Source organism: Pyxicephalus adspersus, chromosome 2 (genome assembly GCF_032062135.1).
Source record: "Pyxicephalus adspersus chromosome 2, UCB_Pads_2.0, whole genome shotgun sequence".
NCBI lineage: Eukaryota > Metazoa > Chordata > Amphibia > Anura > Pyxicephalidae > Pyxicephalus > Pyxicephalus adspersus.
In genome coordinates, this window is record NC_092859.1 from 131,639,726 (window position 1) to 131,661,586 (window position 21,861).

General features: G+C 37.5%; 1 protein-coding gene across 1 annotated transcript in view; it reads right to left on the reverse strand.

Moving 5' to 3' along the window:
* Nucleotides 1-21,861, reverse strand: part of ATP8B4 (ATPase phospholipid transporting 8B4 (putative)) — a 144,417-nt gene that overhangs the window by 76,603 nt on the left and 45,953 nt on the right. The window contains exons 5-7 of the mRNA XM_072399101.1: nucleotides 16,477-16,590; nucleotides 14,004-14,102; nucleotides 11,833-11,894 (exon numbers count right to left, since the gene is read on the reverse strand). Coding sequence (XP_072255202.1) covers nucleotides 11,833-11,894; nucleotides 14,004-14,102; nucleotides 16,477-16,590 — 275 coding nt within the window. The remainder of the gene's footprint in view (nucleotides 1-11,832; nucleotides 11,895-14,003; nucleotides 14,103-16,476; nucleotides 16,591-21,861) is intronic.

Below are 21,861 nucleotides of genomic sequence, written 5' to 3' on the forward strand. Positions count from 1 at the left end.
CATGAGACCTTATCCAGGACTGAGGGAGACAGGTCAGGGGTGGACAGATAGATATGAGTGTCATCAGCATACAGATGGTACTGCAAGCCAAAGGAGGATATGAGACTACCGAGAGAGAGGTGTACAGAGAGAAGAGAACCGGTCCAAGGACTGACCCTTGGGGAACACCAACAGGGAGGGGAGTGGGTGAGGAGGAGTTACCATTGAAAGAAACTTGAAAGGAGCGGTCAGACAGATAGGAAGCAAACCAAGAGAGAGCAGTGTCACTGATACCAATGGAGCGCATGATTTGTATTAGAAGGGGGTGATCAACAGTGTCAAAGGCAGAGGAAAGATCAAGGAGAAGGAGCAGGGAAAAGTTGCCTTGAGACTTAGCTCTGATGAGGTCATTGGCCACTTTAGTAAGGACTGTTTCAGTGGAATGGGCAGCTCTAAAACCAGACTGGAGGGGGTCAAGGAGAGAGTTGGTGCTCAGGTAATGGGTGAGTCTTTTGTAGACAAGGCGTTCAAGGCGACATTAGATTTCGAGCCCCTTTGAGGGACACCTAGTGACATGACTATGGACTTTGTACAGCGCTGTGTAATATGATGAGCCTCAAGATGTACATAATAAAGTAGGAGGTGGATATAGGGACCACATTTTTTCCTGAATGTATAATGTAGTCATTCACAAAGCATCTTTATCTAACACAATTCAAGAAGTGGCTTCTAAAGTCTTGTTAAGGTACAAGGATCCAACATGACGCAAACCATTTCCTACTACCTCTACTTTGTGCCGCAAAGACTCTTCCTCCTATCTTGTAGGTTGCCGAGAAACTCAACTAGTCTGGTATAAAATCCACCCAATAATCTTACAATTCAAGACATGATCCATATTATTATTACACAGAATTTATATAGCACTGACATATTACACAACGGTTTACAAAGTCCATAGTCATGTCACTAGCTGTCCCTCAAAGGGGCTCAAAATCTATGTGCCTACCATATAATACAATTCAAGATGATCCCCCTAGAGACAAATATTCATTTAATAGGCTGCTGCCTAGGTTTCCAAGCCAGTCCCGGTAAAGAGTTGTGGGAAAAAAATTGCTTTTTCAGGCAAAATGAATACAATAAAAACTTTATAAGTGTATATTGACACCACATAACAATATTAAACTATATCAAAGCAAAACTGATGCACTACTACACTACTACTAGAGTTATGCTTAAGTAGTCCAAGACAGGATGTATGTGGATATGGACAGAAAACGGCTAAGTTATAAACACAAATGAAGTTCAGAGCGTATTAGTTGATAATTCTAATCAGAAAAGAACAATGGAAAAATCATTCAAAGTGTCTCAGATCCTGATGCTTTTCACCGTTTGGCTTCCTCAGAGGACTGATAAGAGATACTCACTAGATTGATAATTTTTCATGGATAAGGTGTTGATAAAGGGAAAGAAGATAAGAGTGATGGTAATTTAAATTGTGGGCCTAAAGGTGCAGGTAAGTATTTTATCATGATATGACCAAGGTCTGATGATGAGGATACCAAGTGACTATCTTTGGAGATAAACAAAATTAGTTTCCTCTTTTTGAGAGACTAGGTGACAATGTCCCCAAGGGAAAACAAGGTCATGGAGAACAGTCCAAGTCAAGCAAGACAGAAGTGGATGACTGGAGCCACCCATTGTTATAAGATATTGGATGGATTTTATACTAATCAGAAAAGCTGTGTCAGACTTACCTCTCCCTTATTAAAGTGCAGACGCCTCTCTTCCGCACTTGTGGGCAGTTCTGACTCTGGGCGTGCCTACGCTAGCAAGCTTTATCAGCTTTGCTGACCAATCAGGAAATAGCCTCCTAACCATCCCTGGCTATTTAGCTAGCTCAGACACAGCACTCATCGTTCGTGCAACGTGTCTCCATGACTGCCGAGCCCCTAGTTCTGTTGAGCTAGTTCCTGTACACCTGTGGCTTAATACAGCATTTCCTTGATCCAGCTCATGTGTTAACCCCTCGTTGTCCAGTCTGTTGGTTCCCAGCCAACTTCCCTGTGCTGTTCCAGTGTTCCTGTCTGTCTGTTTATATTCCTGTGTCACCTGTGCCTCCTGCTGCTTCCGGTGTCTCCTGTGTTCACTGTGTCCGCAGTAGCCCCTGTGTCACTGGTGTCTGTCTCCTGGATCCCCGGGAATTGACCCTTGGAGTGTGACCTGACCTCTCTTGCTTACTGCCTGCCTCGACACTGGCCTTCCTTCACTATCCTTCGGCTTTTTGATTTGGTACCGTGTTTCATATTGCCCACCTTGGTGTGCCCAAGGACCGCAACTTGGCAGTAACTAGCGGCGCAACATCTTCACCATCAGAGCGGGATGCTTTGGATAGCTGACCTGGGCATCCTGTTACTCTGTATGTTTGGTTCCAGTTGAAATTCTCTTATGAAAGGATTTGTCGACGTCTTGTGAGATTTCAGACATATAAACCAACACTAGGGCAATAAAGTGAGCGTGCACACTTTTAGTGAGGTTGGGGGGAGTTTACCGCTTCTCACGCCAGGAATCATGGCCTATAAGGAGAAACTACATGGTAGCATTTATGTGGCAGCCCCATAGAGAATGAATAGGGATGGCAGTGCGCAGCACTAGTACCCTCACTGATGCCAGATGCTTTTTTTTTTATAAAAATTTAAGTATCAGTGCTGCTGTGCAAACATTAGAGTGGCTGACAAGGTGCCAACTGGAAGGAGACATGCGGGATAGCACAATTCTGAACCTGCTCTTACACACAGTGCTCCCATAATGTTACAATGGGCCTGAATCACCCAGCTTCACTGATGAAAGTGTATCCTCTCCCAGCCTTGGAGAGCTTTAATAAATCAGGCCCAATGTAACCTTTTCACGTCATGTGGACAACAAATCTTTGCAGAACTGAACAAACCCTTTGACTATAGTACTTTACTATTACAAACTGTATATTCCAAATTTACAGCTTTAATTAAAAACATGCACAATTTTAGTACACTCCAATCCAGGTTAATTTACGATAATTACGTGCTCCAAAACATATTTTTATTCTATCAGAGAATGTACCTAGTAGGAGGTGGTATTTTTTTAAAAAACATTCCTCAATACTTACTGTACTACCATTGTAATCTATGTGCCTATCATATAATTTCTCCTAGCATTGTCTTTGATGATACATACATTCCATACCGTCCTATGGTGCAGATGTTACAGTGATGGGAAAGAGAAGAGGATTCTTGCTGACCAAAATCCCCTTGATTCCTAGAGTGATAACACTGCTCCTAAATTTATATGGCACAGTGAGTGATTTATTTATCTTCAAGACAGAAAGTAGAACTAATGCAGACACTGCAAGCTGCAACAAATTACATTATTGTTCCAGAGTTTAGATATACTTTAAGGAACTGGCAGAAATACCAGGTAGGAGAAATTTAGGAAATGAGCAAGAATGACACAGTTGGAACAAGTGCACAGTAAGCTATTGTTTTATTTTTATGTTTAGATACACTTTAAAACGAATATGTGCCCAGACATTAGACATTAAACTACTAACATGTTCTTACCAAGAAGTAAAGTTGGAATGATACTAGAGTAAGTACACTGTATCTAAAACATGGTAAAGTACAATTTTTTTTATATTTTCCTAATGTGCTTTGCACCGTCTTTAAATGCAGCATATTTAGTGCTCCCCAATTTAATGGCTTGGTGTGAATAAAGGCTAATGAAATCAATGGGCCTATTGGTTATTAAAGTTCTCGAAAACCAAAGAGGATAGACTATCATGGTAGAACCAGAGTGATCCAGCAAACTTTTAATTGGGTCTGGTCAAGAATCATAACATTTCCCCCATAATCATAACAGCAAATGATTTAAAAAAATCTCCCTTGATAATCTATATTCTCTAGTCTTGGAGAGCTTTAAAATGCTGAGGCCCAATGTAGTTTTCCTTTTATTGCATTGGCCCTATGATGAGCATTGCACCCCAATCTGCAGTGAATGAGCCTTATTAGAGCTTGAAAACATTCCTGCATTCAGCCCTCTTGATGCTTTTTACATGTAGTTTATATTTCTCAAGTTCGGTTTTAGATGGTTTCTAACACTTTAGAAACATCTGCTGGTTGTTTAAAGCAGGAAGCCGGTGGACTGCTAATATCTGTTAAAAAAAGCAAAGATTTAAATTGAACTAAGCTTGTTGATGGGTGGTGACCTTCTGCCATATTGAGCAAGTATGCATAGCATGGAGAGCATACTTGCTGGTTATGGCACATACTTCCCCTGGTCCAGGACCTGTCATCACTGCATGCATGGAAGGTTCCCATCCTCACTGCCAGCACAACGGCAGAATTCTCCTGAAGACAATGATCCTCTTCTGTCACTGAATGATGTAACTGCTGCAAGTGCAAAGAAGTTACATTACCCCTGGTGGCTGGCTCTGTGTGAGGAGCCTAGCTTTAAACTACACGGTGCATGTGCTGTACAGGTAAGAGCTTAAAAAAAAACATTGTATCTCTCTTCTGAGTACTTCCCCCTGGAGATTTTTTGCTTTTTCAGTTTAGGTACACTTTAAATGCCCATGATGTGAATTTTGAAAATCAATTTCCCCACAATGTTTTTAGATAAGGAGAATAATGTATTAGTGCACATAAACACTAATGGTTTTATTATTATCTAGACACATGTTCACTTAAAGTGCACCAATCTTTAGTTAAAAAAAATATATAGAATCTGCTCAATTGTCATGAACAGCACCTTCTTTTTTTAGAATATATCTGACATACGATCCATTCCAAAATGCAGAGGCACGTGACACCGTAAGGTTAGGGTTTAACAATTGTGTGTAGTGAATTCAAAACAAACTTTGTAATGAGAAAAAGATGGGTGGGGATATGTAACTTCCCTCATTCTTAAAAAAAACACTCTCGAAGTACACAAACCACTGGCACTCCACACTATGCACAAAATAAATGGGCTTTTCTTTTTCATTTTGGCAATTAACTTTGTTTTTACATTTTGAAAAGGTTTAAAGCGCATATGGTGTCCAGATATTTACTTCACTAAACTCTGGAACCTAGACGTGACGTTCATTTTCTAGATCAGTTAAATAATTAGCTGGCTGTATCAGAATAATTACATTCAGATTTGCACACAGGGAAACAGTACAAAAGGTAAAAAGGTCACATATTCACCTGGTGCATTGGTAATATAAAAGAAGTCCATATTCCTCCCTACAGTGAAGGCAATAAAAGAAGATAACCAATCATAAGTCAATTATCTAAAAGGGTAGGAGAGCACATGAGGCAAACATACCTGCAAGCAGTGATATTGACTTGATAAGCTGGGGTGGTGCAAAAAAAATTATTTGATAAGAGAACCTGTCATGATATACTGGGGTGAGCTGTATGATAGCTTTTATTGTCCAGTGAGTAGGACTTATAGAACGAATGTTAGGCGTATAAATTGAATATAATACAGTTTTGCCACATTTGTCAACCAGCCCATAGACAGAAAGGTGAACCAGGCAAGAACTTTTGAACGTGGAATCCACAAAGATATTGAAAGTCAGGCATAATCCTTTAAGACTCTAAATCTAAAATGTCAATCTTGGGCATAAACAATACATGGATTGTTGCCTGCTATAGGACAAATTTCATGTTGTATAATTTATTTTTGTTTTAGGGTTTTCATTGTAAATAAAGCTAATTAGCAAAGAACAAAAACTGTCTACAATTATTTACCCAATTTTGAACGGTCACAAAAGACAAAAGGTAGTTTGTCTTTGTTTTCAGGTGCAAGATGTATGTTTCAAGTATAACTTAATATGAAACCTACATTACTGATCTAATAAAAAATGTCAAGTTCTCCTTATTGTATAAGAAAGAAGTCAGAATAGAAAGAAAAATCCATCTGTAAAAAACGTTACTACAAAATACGAGCCAAGACAGATTTGATAAACAAGAAATGCCAGATGTGAGTCTCAAAAATTCCAAATGGAGAACAATAAGTCAGCTGTGGGCATCTAGGAATTAGTTTGCATTTTTTGTTAATTGTACATTTAAATGATGTGATTAAAATGATATTGGAGATAGAGATGGCATTTGCTAATAAACATAGAGAAAATAATAACATAGGTAGAAAACATCTGGTCTAGGAATGTTTATCAAGAATAAATCTATAAGAGTTCCTCAAAAGTTCACATTGGAGTATTGTGCACGCAATGAGAATAAAAAGCTCACATTGGGCAATATATTTAAACATGTTTATTTAAATAATGTTAATAAAGGGTGTTTACTAATGGTAATTAAAACAGATCATACTGTACGATGGAATCCATGGCATTCTCTTTGGAGAGCTAATGTATGTTTTGGCAGTTTTCTTATCACATCTGCTGGGGAACCATACTTTAAATGCTTGGCTTGAACATGGAAACCATGGCAAGGAAAAGCATTGTTGTGCAGCCTTCCTGCATAATGGCAGGTTTGCAGGTGAGCAATTACAGCTTAAACAAAAATCTGCAATGTTCTCTATATAACATAAGGAAATAGGTTAGACATAGAAAGACAATTATTACTTTTAGAATAGAACATTACAAACCCATTGTGAATTGTGCTTGGCTATACCTATCCTCACAACCCTGACCTCTCATGCCTTTTAAGTTTCTTTTTAACTGATTGAGGACTTTTAACTGATCACCACCTACTTTCTGAGACTGTAAAGCTGCGTACACACTTCCAATTTTTATAGTTGGAAATGAACGACGAACGAACGACGAACGACCGATTGGCCAAAAATCGTTTGTAAAAAAAGTAACCAACAACGCCGACGAACGAGGATAGTCGTTGGAAATGAACGACCGGACCGGCGGATCGGATTGGACGACGATCGTTGACCATCTATCGTGTACGGTCGTTCAGTGATCGTCCATGGTCTGAGCATGCGCGGTGAACGAACGTTCGCTCACTTCCTGTGGTGCACGTCACTTCCTGTATCGTTCAAACGATCGCATCTATCGTGTGTACAATATCTTTGAACAATCGTGTCGTTATCTGTAGGTACAGGATCGGTGCCATACGATCGTTCGCAGATATCGTGCAGGATCGTTCGTCGTTCGTTTACCAACGATAAAAATTGGAAGTGTGTACGTAGCTTAAGTCCTTCCTCTCATGTATACACATGGTTTCTACTATAATACAAGAATGCAAATCTATCATATATGGTTTAAGTTTTTAAATCTGCTGCACTGTTTGCAAAAGTAACATTGTTATGCCTTTGTTATTTTATTTTGGATTTGAATTGGATATAGTTCAAGTAGTCTTGCATGTGTTGTTCTTCCAACTTTGTCAGGACACATATGATTTACCCTGCCACCAGATGAATTTATAAAAAGAATTTATGAAAGAAAATGTGGTGTAGTGCAGTGTGCAATCACATTTGGCCCATAAATCAAGTATTGTATCCTCTTATTTTTCCCTATACACACAGTTTATATTCACTTATTAACCTAATTGCTAATAAATTGTGCCTTATTCAATTTTGGGTTTTTTTCGATTTGCCTGATCAGGCAGGTCATTATTACAGAATGGGACAGATGAGGATCGTTTTGCAAATTTGTGTCTTACCTGCCTGATTGCTCTGGGCCACAAGTTGAGCTGTGCATGTGGAGTGGCAGCTTTGGTGCCAGGGAAGGTTTGCAATCCAGGCTTCCCTAGCATGTGCCAGAAATGAATGCATTATTGCGTGCCTACGCAGGAGTCACGCCAGTCCAGCATGGCTAATCAATATGGCTAGAGACCATCTCTGAAAGGAAGATGGACGATAGAACATTGACAGGTGAGTAGCACCACTTTAAAGGGACCCTGTGCGCTTAATACTGACCATAATGACATTTGTCGCTTTCAAACTTGCAAAAGGTTTAGATTGACAGCAACAAAAAAAATTCATGTATGCCTAAAGGTTGTGTGATGAACACTGCAATTTATGCATGGATTTGCTCACTGATCTTCCTCTTTATGTCTGGACACCATGTAGTGCGTGCAGAAACTAAGCTCTTTATCGTCTTACCAGGTAGATGCCAACCACTGTTGAAACTGTTAAAGAGAAGTTTGTGATGAAAATAAAAATCATAAACATTTTAGCTAATCTTACCATAACTTTCCCAGCTACATAAAAATGGGAAACACAGCATGGTCGAAATGGGAAAGAAGTTCTTTTCCCTTGGAAGTGATAACAGCTTCTTGATACAATTAAATGTATTTCTCAATACTGATTTATACTGTTATCTACTGGCATACATGAAATCACAGCTTGGCAATTAGTGCCTTCAGAAAGCACAGTACTTTCCATAAAACAAGAAATCAGCTCCATGTGGCTTTTTTGGGATTTCTAATTGTACCTCATGTGCGCTTCAAGTCGGACACAGGTGGCACACTCTAAAATGAACACAAAATCAGTGTTAATGTCTCTTAAAGTATAATTTGTAGAGTACACGTAGATCCTGAATGGAGGGAAATGTCATCTTGCAGAAGAACAGAGCAAAAGAGTGTAAGCTCAGTTTGGTTACAGAGCCAAGGGAGTGATTCATCAACAAATCACACAAGAATTTTAGGATTAGGAGAACTATTGTCAAACACTTCAAAAATCACAAATAAAATAGCAAAAGGCAGTAACCCATGATATTACTTTGGCAAACAATGCAACAGCTTTACAACTTTTAAAACAGTGTTGCATAATTTAAAAAAATTGCCAATTACAAAAGTTTTTAGCAAACAGGAAAATTGTAGATTATCTGTTCAAAAAGAAAAACATCTAATGTTAGTTACATAATAATTTTATTGCATTAGATCAGTTCAGTTTCTTGACCTTTTTAACACGGGGCATACAACTTTCAGGCCTTCAGGGAACCCCTTTTATAAATACTATATCCTTGCCTCTCAGTATATTGGCTTAGTGGCCAGTGGGAAGGATGTCACCCTTCCTGATAGCCAAAAAGAACATTGGTGTCAGTAGTAACTGACCTGGGAGGCACAAACTGCTCATTGCTCAAAGAATTCCAAGTATTCTCTGGAGGAAAACTGTTTGAGAAATACTGGATTAGATATTTGATAAAAACATCAAATAAATGAAAATTTATTACGTATTATATTATAATAATTAGATTATTATATTATTAAACAGAATGGCTTTTTCCACTGATTGAATGCTGGCTGAAGCAGATGGTGATTGGCAACTAAACTAAGCAGTACAAAGGTAGCTGTTACGGGTCACCCCCCTGGCAGGTGATATGGTATTCTTTTAAAGCGTGGAATCTACGTGACCCCTGGTCTTTACCAGCACACCCCACAAGCTCATTGGCTGCAGCACATACTCCTCAATCCCTTAGTGTCTGTGCAGGGGATGCAGAGAAAGGTGGAAACTTTACAGCAAAAGAGACGCGTGTGATTCTGCAGGTTGTTAAAACAGATAATATCAGAATATGGTAAAAAGGTTAATGTACATATCCTGGACACAGGTTCACTTCATATACTGCCAAGTACATAAATCAAATCCAAAGTCATCAAAATCGCCCAAGTAGCAGATTATCAGAACTTAAATCAGTAGAAATTAGTTCATAGGAGCTCCAAAAAGTGCAGAGCATAAGCACCCCACCAGGTTTTCAACACAGCAACCCATAAGAAAAGATGAGCTTTTAATGGAAGTAACAGGTTGAGGCACTTCAACACAATGGGCCTGATTTCTTAAAGTTCTCCAAGGCTGGAGAAGATACACTTTTATCCATGAAGCTGTGTGATCCAGCAATCCTGGAATGGATATGGTCCAGGATTGAAAACGTTTGCTAACAAATAGAAATCTATTCCAGGTTTGCCGGATCAGCCAGGTTCCATGAAAAAAGTTTATCTTGGAGTTGTAGCCTTGGAGAGCTTCAATAAATCAGGTCCAAAGACAGAGAATGGTCATGGGAACACAAAGGGTTGCTGGAAGACACAGGGATTACTGGAGGGGGTTCACAGGTGGACGCTGAAGCACAGAGGACTGCTGGAAGTCATAGAACATAAAAAAGACAGCAGCAGCAACAAGCTGGGCACTGGAGTAGAAATGCATTGCTCAAATGCCAAGCAACACATTGCTACACTTTCAGTGCCAGAATGAATCAGGAGAGCGATCTTGGCAAAACCTGCATGTGACAGACAGGCCTGGTTGGATCACAAGAACAGCAAATATTAGACATATATCCAATGCTTTATCTGAGATGTTTAATGTATTGGGAAAATAGTCTGTGAATTTGTGAGCAAATCATCTTTAACTAGAAATTCTCAAGACTATGGAAAGAACAGAAAATTGTCCTATAAATTAGTCAGCTTGCAATATTACTCAGATAAGTGCCCAACTACTGGTTTATGAGAATTTTTGTAGGAGGAAAACCGGCCAGATTTTTAGAACCTTGTTTTGTTTAATATGAATGAATGAAAAAAGAAAAGGAGTAACAAAGTAATTTGATAATTACTTCTACTGTGATAACACTATTTAATTCTAGCAATTACTCCTCTATTACAGATAACCTCTTATTACAGTGAATACACTCGGCTTCTGGAAAACAGAGACAACCCAAAATGTTACGTTTATAAGTGGTATGGTTGGACATTTCAACATGATTATGTGCAAACAACTCCATGGTAATCTGAAAAAAATACCACCTCATTCACAGTGTTATTAAATCATGGGAGTCAGGAAAGCCTTTTTCCTTCGTTTTTCAATTACGATCTATTGATCTTGTGTTGCAATATCTTAATTGGCTCTTTTATAGACTATTTTATTTGCCTTCATGAGAGAAAGTACATTTTATTATCCCAAGCTAGAATGCATCTCTGCAGCCACATCTACCTGAGTCTTACTGGTAATTGTAGGGTTTCGGCCCCCACATGGAAGCCCCCTAGTCATTTTTTTAACCTGCACCTAGTGTCCGTTAAACCTGCTGGTTTTCTTGAATCATGGATCAGGCTTTGTTCTTCCGTAAAAAAATACATAAAAAAAATTTACAGTTAACAGATCAGAAACGTTCTCATTTGCATCTGCTGTCTGACCTACAACCTAAATTGAAGTGCTTTTTTCTAAAAGTAGATTCCAGGCAAACCTATAAAAATATACATGTGAAATACATACATGTAAACTGTCTAACTTAAATATTTGTTTTTTGCATCAACCAGGGTTCATCGGGACACCCCTGTCAAATCTTTGTGAAAGATCTTCAGGATCTAACCTGTAATTTGACAATGATAAAGTGACCTCTTTGCCCTTCTATATGAAGGTTACACCTTTGACTATAATAATAATAATATTAATAATAATAATAGTTTTTTATATTACAGCTGAAGGTGTTACCATACTTTAAAATCTGATGCATTGTTAGTCTCCTTTACAGGAGGATGCAAAAAATATCAAGCAGGACTGGTAAATGGAAGGTGGTTCAAATGACACAGTAGGTGGGTATCTATAGGCCAAGGTGGTGGATTGCTGTGACCGAGAATGTTTTTTTCCTATTTTATTTTAAAACCGTCACCAGCAGTACACTTTGTATGACAAAGGGCAGCACAATATTTTTACTGTGCCTAACAGCATACATTCGTATTTGGTCTCCAGCTACCCATAACAATCCAGTATAAGTGCATAGTTCTGGTTTAATTCTAATTATTCACTTGTGTTATATTATCCTTTACATTTAAATACATTTTAGGTCATTTTCTTCATATTCGTTCCTCCCTGCTACAAGTGACACAGCTATAACTTTAAAATACATTCCACAAACTTCTAAAATATATTTTTTTTTCTCACCTGCCACTAAGAAGAACCTGAGACTGCCGATTGTTCACTTGATTATCAGTCTTATGACGAAACTGCAAATACAAAAAACATCTTGCGTAAATGAATGCTACCTGGATACAGTTCACTTATCTATACAGTTACAGTTCATTATCTATAACCATTTTTTAAGTAGATAATAAGATCTTACTGTCAGTGCCTTTGGCTGTAATATACGGGGGGATCAAGGTATATGTATAAAAAGCTACAACACAGGAAACCATAACTGTTACTTTTTTGTTCTGTATGCATAAACAATGTTAATTGTAATTATTGTAGTTTTTACTATTTTTAGTCATGCATTAGCATTTTTATTTGTGGTTAAATCATTGTTTTTTTATATATATATATATATATGTTTTTTTTTAATTTTTTTTTTTTTTTTTTTTAAGGCTCTTTTATAAGGCTCTTCTCACAATTCAGATTCTCTTATACTTGGCTTACTATTAGATCACAGTACAGTCTGCAGTGCCACCTAGTGGCAGAGCTATTTGCCTTGCAGGTGATCAGAAGCTTCACAGAATTCTAAGCAAACAGTTGTATATATCTTAGGATTCCTTCATTTTTTACTGTATCTTTGTTTAATGTTTTATGGTCACTTCTTGTTATAAGGCTGTACTTTGGAAGGAGACAGACCTTCTTTCTCTGCCTTGATCCAAGTTCTTTATTTTTTACTGTTTTCAGTGGGCTTCTGTATTGTGGAAAATGAAAAGCCTGTAATATTTATCTATATATTTTTTGTAACGTTTCCCATTACTCCAATACTGGTTATAATACAAAAGTTATTTCCACTGCATACATAAGGATGTACAGGTAAGTCCCCGGGTTACATAGAGATAGGGACTGTAGGTTTGAACTTAAGTTGAATTTGTATGTAAGTCGGAACAGGTACATTATTTTAATAAATGCAATTAGGATAGATGTTTGTCTCAACATATTATTAGGCAGCGTGGTCTCAGTTACTGTATAAAATCCTCACTGTGAGCTAATCACAAACAAAGCAAAAAAAACAAAACTTTATGGAGCCTAGACATTCATTACCTTCTGATGCAGGCTGTGCTTTGATATGCAAAAAGTAACAACTGCAGAGTTTGTCTGGGCCAAAAAAGAGTTACAAGAGGCTGCTGAAAGAGCTCATCCCCCCCCCCCAAGATCACCCTCCCTCCTATCGAGTGCAACCGTCCTGTACAGTAGAGAGCAGGGAAGCTCCATCCGTCCGTCCATATGTCAGATGTCCTTAACCCGGGGACTACCTGTATTAGACATTTCAAGTGTTCAGCTGAACTCCCTTTGACTCACTTTAACTAATATACACAAAAAGAGAAACATTTAAAAAATTAAATATTTAAATACTTTATGAAATTAGAGCAAAAGAAGAAATAGAAGAGCAAGCCCCCCCCCCACACACACACACATAAACCCTAGCTCTTCTATTTCTTCTTTGCTCCAATTTCATATACGTGATTTAGAGTAGGGGCTATAAATACTTTATATTACATTATAGAATATTATTATAAAAATGAATTCTGAACAAAACAAGTTCCTACTCTGTTCAGACAACACTCCAACTCAAGCGCCAGCAAACTTTTTTGGCTACTAGGCCATTTTTGGAGGCACACTAGGCCAAACTCCCTCTCCAGTACCGCACTGAAGGCTCCCCCCCCATCCCCCCCCCCCCAGGAACGACCCTGAAGGGAAATCCCCCTTTTCCGCAATGCATAGGAGGAGGGGAGGGAATGTCCCCCTACCCCCGCATGCGGCTCTGGAGCTGCGTGTTGCCGACCCCTGCCGGCTGGGATTAGGCCGGATCAACCAGGGGGGCGTTAGGCCGGAACGGACTACTGGCTAGGCTGTATCTGGCCAAAAGGCCGGAGTTTGCAGTTCCCTGCTCCAACAAATCCTGTTTAGTGGCATGATTCTGATGTCTTGCAAAAGGTTCTATTTCAGAAGTGGTCAGAATATCAACCCCTTGATGAGCAAGGGTTCTCTTTTAGGAAATGAGTGGCAAACAATAAAAGACACAATATGATACAATTTTAATTCTTACTTAGGTTAAAGTAAGCACATCAATCAATCAATCAACATAAATTACAAACTGCTATCATCAAGTTAATAGGGAATAAAAAAAAACAGGTAGAACTTACAAAGTCATCTGTGGCATCTTTAACAGCAGTGATGGTCAGCACAAGGACTAAAGGCACAATGGTGGTAAACCATGATAAGGAAGAAATCTCTGGGATCAGCTACAAAGAAGAACATAAATTTGTTTAAACATACCTGCCAACATAATATGAATATTTGATATGAATGTTTGATGATAGTATTTCTAAAGTCCTATTCAGGTAGCAGCTAAATAAATAATTCCTACTATATCATGTATTTAAAGTAGATATATTCTAATACAGCCTGATAACAATAATACATTCAACAATTTCATATGCTCACATAGTAAAATAGTCGTGATTAAGTGGTTAGCATGTCCACAGCCCACCATGCCTAGTAAGGGCATTGCAGTGAGCATATAATGGATCACAAAATAGACAGAAGTAAAAATTTCAATCCACATGTACAATACAACATTACACACCTAAACTATGGTAATAAAGTAATAAAAAGTATATTTTAATCCAAATAAACATCTTACTGATAGGGATGGGATAAACTTTCTCTCTTACAATTTCAAATTCATGGGGAAAAAATTTAACTTTGAAAATTTCAACTTCGAATATGAACTGTAATAAAATAGCCGGCAAATTTAATGAATTTAATTGCAAAGCCACGGAACATGAACTAATTTTATGTATCATATAATAAGTTCATCGCTCCACTGGTGCATGTGCAACTGTGTAACTGTTGGTTGTAGTTCTACTTAAGGCTAAAAACTTAGTTTACCCAGGGTCACCCCTCTGCACCCCACCTGCCCAACATAATTGCAACTGAGTATAAGATAAAAAAAAAGTTGCAACATTTGAATGTGTGCGAACTCTCCCACCCCCTAAGCCTTCAACATGATCATTGAACCTTCCAAATACTCAGCCGATCAATACCTGGTTTTGAAGGCATTTTAAAAGTCAATATTTGTATATTTATGAACTGTCTATAGCTCTGCAGTTCCTACTGATTCTAACCTATTGCACAGAAAGCAGTCCATGCTTATTCTTTTATTTACATCATATTGGATACTCCTAGTCCAAATTGTCCATATTGATTACCTGTTTAGATGAACAAACACATCAGTAATTTTCCAGTTTAGTTTGGTTTAAACATTTAGAGCCCATTTACATCCCTGCTTATTTTTGCTAATTTACTATTTTTTATCATTGTGTTCCTGGAAATTGGGAATTTGGAAATCACAAACTGCACCACACTAAAACTGAAAAAGCTGTGGCTAATGAAATTTATTTTAAACAGTTTTCTTAATGTGATGTGGCCAGGAGCCAAATGTTAACTGGCACCATCCCAGTGAGTACAAATGCCAAGAAAAGGATGCTTAGGTGGTTTACAGACAGCCTGGCAGTTCCTGCTCCTGTCAGTTGAGTCCCTTGGGAGGCCATCTTCACTGTCTATGTCATGCTATAAATACGAACAGCATTGCTTTAAGACTTAAAGTATACAATGGGAATAGGTAGCTCCTGTATGAGATAACCCTATCCTGAAACATGAAAGTATATATTTAGCATATTTCCACTCCTGTAGCAGACAAAATGACCATTTTCTCTTTTCAGGGGAGTTTGACAACAGAAGTGTGCCATGGTACCATATTGGTCATAACAAGTAAATCTAAAATACATGACTTGTGAAAAACTTTTTTACATCTCCAGTTATTATCATTCCATCACATTACATCTCAGGGCTGCATAGAAGTTGGTATTGGAAGTCTTCTCTCTGCCGGGAAGCAGGTAGGTATACAATGCCCAGGATGTGTCACTGACTGTAAGTCCCGCTATGGTCACAATTGTGAAGCATCTTGCAGCAGGGATACAAACCTAAAACATATTGCTTTAGTACTGGCTCGCTGGGAAAAATTCCCTTCTGCCACCAGTATGGTCCTGCCCCATCCTGGTTCTTCCAGGGTACTTATAATAAAGAATCTGTTACTCTGTTATAGAGCACTGCAGAATAAGCTTTATGATAAATAGGTTTGTATAAGTTCTCAGACATTTACAGAATATGTGATAATTAGGTTTGCATAATAAAGTTGATGTCTAGAAGCCACAAGGTGACGTCTTAACAATAAGCAGCACATAGTCTACTCTGTACATCAGTGTTCACTCCAAAAACATGACTGGAACTAAATTAAATGAGTTTAAGATTTATTTACTTTTTTAAATTGAAGTGGTGGGGTGGCTGTTAGTTTTGCCTGTAGATGGACTTTAGGTTTCCAGAGCAGTTTTTTGTTAATGTTAAGAAGCCACATGACTATGTTTTTTATTTACTTAAAGTAACTCATGTTATAAAAAGCTTGAACTACTACAAAACAAATCTCACTATGACCATATATTCATTGGACTGCATTATAGAATGGCTCTTTACCCAGAAAAAAGCGTTTTTAAACCCTTCTGTTACAATGCACTCTTGTAAGACTCTTCTACAACGGTGAGATTTTTGCAACCGTACCTGTAATATTAGCAGGAAAAGAAAATATGCATTGGCAACTCGCTGGAATTGTTCAAACAAATTGATAGGTAGAAACGTAAGTATATTGTACTTGGACGTCTTGATTGCATTATTCTAAAAAGGAAAACAAAACACTGGTTAAGTTTTGCTACAGAAAAATAAGGTCAATGCACTACAACTACATGTTGAGGTTTAAACAGCAGAGGGCGATAGAGAAGCACACAGAATTGGAGCAATCACAACAAGAATAACTCTTCTATGTCTGTACAAAGATGGATTTGTTCCCTGTGTACACACTTATGTGAATGAATCCAGAGGGAAGGATATACAAACATGTCCATATTTAGGACATGAAAATGCTCTCAGAAACACCATGGTAATTCTTCATTACACAAAAGCATGTACACAAAAGGGCAAAGAGTATTCAGATTGAGCAAATATAGAAGGTTTTGTGCAACATTCACATGAAAATAAAAAAGACACCATTATACATTTTATCCAGCTATGAATTTCACATATTTCTGTACAGAATTTCGGAGTAATCTAATCTACTCCAGCTTTTAAAAAGGAAATGCTGAAAGATTTGTATATTTCATTCTTACAGGTACATATATGAATTATTAGCTTAATGTACAGTGCTGCACAATATGTTGTCGCTATATAAATACAGTTTATTAAAAAAAAATATTAATAATAATTATTAGCTTTATTGTAACAGGTGCAAATGATAAAAAAAATACTATGCAGCACTCGGATTCATTATTAGAAATTATTGAGTATATCAGTTATATGAGTTTATCATATCATGTTGGAATTTTTTTTTTATAGCTTTGCAATTATGCTATATAGCTAAAATCAAGATTTGTCTGTTGTAAATAAAAAGGGTGATTCTCCTGACGAAGCAAGATATGCAAAGAACACATCAAATGTAAAGTAATATTTGTAAATCTTATTATTGTTCATTAAAGTCTAAAATCTTTATAAATATGTGTTATACCCTAAAAGTCCCACTTGTTTGTCTGGTTGTATATTATTAAGAATTATTCTTAATAATAAGTAGCATAAGTAGCATTAGCAGAATGTTTAGGGGTATTGTTCTTTTGGAAGATGAACCTTTTTCTCTGGCAGACTAATAGGTTTTTCTTTTTTGAAGAATTGTCCTTGTATTTAATGCCATCCACCTTTCCATCAATCCTAAAAAGTTCTCCTGTCCACGATGAATAAAACATCCCAACAAGATGATTTTGCAAACCAGAAAACCATGCTTTACTCAAATTCAAATGAATTTTTCTATTGTTTTCTTTGAGAAATACTTTTTTTCTGGCTATTCTTCATAAAAATCCATGCTGATAAGTGCACAGCCTAAAGTGGTTCTATGGGTAGATATTCCCATCTCCACTGATGTTCCTTACAGCTCATTCAGAGTTATCCTTTTGCATTTTTGCTGCATCTCAGATTATTGTCCTTATTGCCTGGTGTGTGTTTTGGTAAGCAGCATAATGTTTTAGGTTTATAGTGGCATCATATTCTTTTTATTTTGTTATAGTGGATTTATTGGTGTTCTGTGGGATATTCAAGGTTTCAGCTATTTATATTTTATACCCAGCCCTGCACATTTTTGTCTTGGACCTATCTAGCATGCTCTTTGGTCTTTTTACTGTATGTATACGGATGTCATGTAACATATGACACTTTGCTTGCACACATAAGGAACTTAAATAACTAATTAACTGACTTCTGATGTTACCTGGTTGCTCTTGATATTATTTAGAGTTTTTTTTTGTTTTTGTTTTTTGTAACAGCAAAGGGGATGAATACATGTGCACTCACAACTTCCCTTGTGTGTGTGTGTATATATATATATATATATATATATATATATATATATATATCCCCTTACAAGGGAAAATACAATAAGTCCATTCCACTTTAAGTCTATATGAGTGTTTCTTGACCCTAAAATAACTTTTGGATCCTGGGGAACCCCTCCTATAATTATTATGTCCACAGCCCAACATACATTAGTGTGGTGGTCAGTAGGAAGAATGCCTCTTACATTGCTGGCAACTGGGAAGAAAATCATCCTTACAGATAGCCAAAAAGATCATTGGTATCAGTTAAACTGACCTGGGAGACAGAAATTGCTCAATGCTCAAGGAACCCCTAGCAACCCCTGGAAGAACCCTAGAGAACCCTGTTTGAGAAACATCGGTCTATATTGTAAAGTCCATTACATAAAATCCAATTGATTCCCAGTTAAAATGGAACAAAACAGAAAAAAAAAAGATTGAGGAATAAGTACTTTTGCAACCCACTGTATATAAATTTTTATCACATTAATGTAAAAACTTACAGAATAAAATAACCTTTATTAAAATGAATGAATTTTCCCCTTAAGAAATATAACCTATGATATATAGTACCATCATCAGCTTTTACAACAACCCTTTGATCTTGTTTAAAACAGGACAGAGACACTTTAATTGATTATTAACAGGGCAGAAGCTTGCACTTAGTTACACACTAAAAAAAAATATTTAACAGAACAAGCTCTTACATGTGAGCACTCTCAAATATTCTGGAAAAAGTTAAAAGTTGGCTTATGTAACAGCTTGTTAGGTGTCTGCACTTCAGAAGAAGGTGATTATAGCATTGTTGTACCAGGAGCAAGCTGTTTATGGTTGTGGCACAGAGCTACCCTGAGAATACATGGCAGTGTGTATTACAAAGCTATGGAAAATTAAATGTTTCTCAGATTTGCTGAGGACAGTGCAAACCCAAGAGAGACCTGGCAGCTGGAAAACAGTCTGTTGATCGTGCGAATCAAGCTCCACCTTACAGTAAATGCAGGCACTAGAGACCAAGATCTTTCCCAGTCATAAGGACACACAGAGCTTTTACAGCAAAACATTTTCTTTGTAGCAGGTTATTATATGTAATGTTTTCCAGCTGGACTCACAAGTCAACCTGGAATCTTAAAATCTTGACCTGCCTATGAGGAGATACAACAGTGTTATACAATTGTTAGATCAGAAGATGTCCACTAAGCAAATGTAATTATTTTGGGGTCTTGATATGTGAAGAAAAAAAAAATGTATGTATATATATATATATATATATATATATATATATATGTCAAATATCTGTCAATTAGAAGTTTGCCTAATGAGAACCAGAAGATGTTAGCACGTATCCTTATTTCTTGCCAAAGTCTCCTAGGCTCACACAATACAAACAACAATATAATTATACTATACAATCTCTTACATAGTTACATAGTTACATAGTAGGTCAGGTTGAAAAAAGACATAAGACCATCAAGTTCAACCACTATGGAAACAAACATATCCCAGATATAAAACCCTATAAGACATTTTCGGTCCAGAGGAAGGCAAAAAAAAACCCTGATACAATTTTCTTCAACGGGAAAAAAATTCCTTCCTGATTCCATGAGGCAATCGAATGTTTCCTGGATCAACGGTCACTGTTATTTTTACTTTAAAGCCTTAATACCCAGTTATATTTTGTGCAATCTATAGTAGTTGCTGAAACTACCGTATTTTTCGGACCATAAGACGCACCAGTTTTTAGAGAAGGGAAATGAAGAAAAAAAAGATTCTGAAACAAATAGTGTCCTAAAATATTTTATGTGCATTAAAAACCAACATCACAGTCATAAACACATGTAATCAACCCTGTAAAGTAAACAGCAGCATTTAGAACCATTATTAACAAATAAAGTCAGCAAAAGACAACATTACTGTAAAACACAATAACGAGAGACTTCAGTAATAAAACAGAATAAAGTTGAAGATTTACGGTAAAGGTTCTGCTCGTTTTATGAGAACCCCAAGAACTCCTCATTGCTAGAGTCAGAATCTAGAAAGCTCAGTTTCTCACAATCACTAACAGGACTTTCGTCACTACTGGTGCTGGTACCAGTATTTTCATATAACATATCGTCTTCAGTCCCATCTAAGGCATTGCTGATGCCACATTTTTTGAAGGAATGTACAACGATCTCATCCTTAACTGAGTCCCATGAGGTTTTTACCCACTCACAAACTTGGGTAATAGTGGGCCTTTTCATTCTTCCAGTAGGTGTAAGATCATGATTACCAGCAGCCATCAATTTGTTCCACTGTTCCCTCATAAACACTTTAAACGGTTTGTTGATGGACACGTCGAGAGGTTGCAGCTGACTGGTAAGACCACCGGGAATTACAGCGAAATGAGTTTTGACTTCTTTAAAGTTCTTTTTTGTAGTGTCGGTGATATGTGCTCTGAACTGGTCAAGCACTAACAAGGATGTTTTTTTTAAAAGCCCACCAGGACGTTTGGACCACACTTTTTCAATCCAGAGCCTCATTCCCTTTTCGTCCATCCATCCTTTGTCATGTCCATGCACCACAACTCCCCGAGGAATCGCTTCTTTTGGAAAAGTTTTCCTTTTGAAGATGAGCATTGGTGGCAATTTAGTACCATCTCCACAGCAGGACAACACAACCGTGTAATGGGTTTTCTCATGCCCTGAGGTTTTCACGGTTATAGTTTTTGCTCCTTTGTGATCTACAGTTCTATTGGATGGCACATCAAAAGTAAGCGGGACTTCATCCATATTTCCAATCTGGCTTAATGGTAGTTCAAATTGATTCTTCTTTCTGACATCAATGACGAATTTGTGAAAAGACAGAATTTTTTCTTCGTATTCGTTGGGCATTTTTTTCGTTTTGGTGCGCATAGCAAGGCCAGATCACTTCATAAATCTGTAGCACCATGATGGTGATCCAGTGAAATCTTGAATTCCTTTTTCCACAGCAAGGAGTTTGGCTTTATATATGATCATTTTTGTGGAGATCGAAAAGCCATTTTCACGGTGTTGTGTGATCCACTCCTTTATGTCCACCTCCAACTCTGGCCACTTTGCAGCATGCCCACGTAAAGTGTGCTTACTTTTGTCCAACTTTTGTAGCTGATCCTCCTGTTTCCTCCACTCTCTTATCATCTTTTCAGAGGGAGGTGGTCCAAAGTGTCTCTCTGTTGCTCTGTTTCCATGCTCCTTTGCATATTTTATAACTTCCAGTTTGAAAGCAACTTTATATGCCACTCTCTTCTGCTTGGACATCTTAGTGAGGAGGTGGTACTGGTACCGTATTTCTGCAAAACTTTCAAAACCGTAATTAAAGAACTGTCAGTAATACCAATACGGTATCGGTATATCTTTTTAGTCCTTTCCCCCATATTCCATCAGGTGCTCTCATATCTCCCCACATTCCACCCCTATTTACGGTAATGTACAGCACTGCATAATATGTTGGCGCTATATAAATCCTGTTTAATAATAATGTTTAATAATAAATTCCATCCAGTGCTCTCATATCTCTC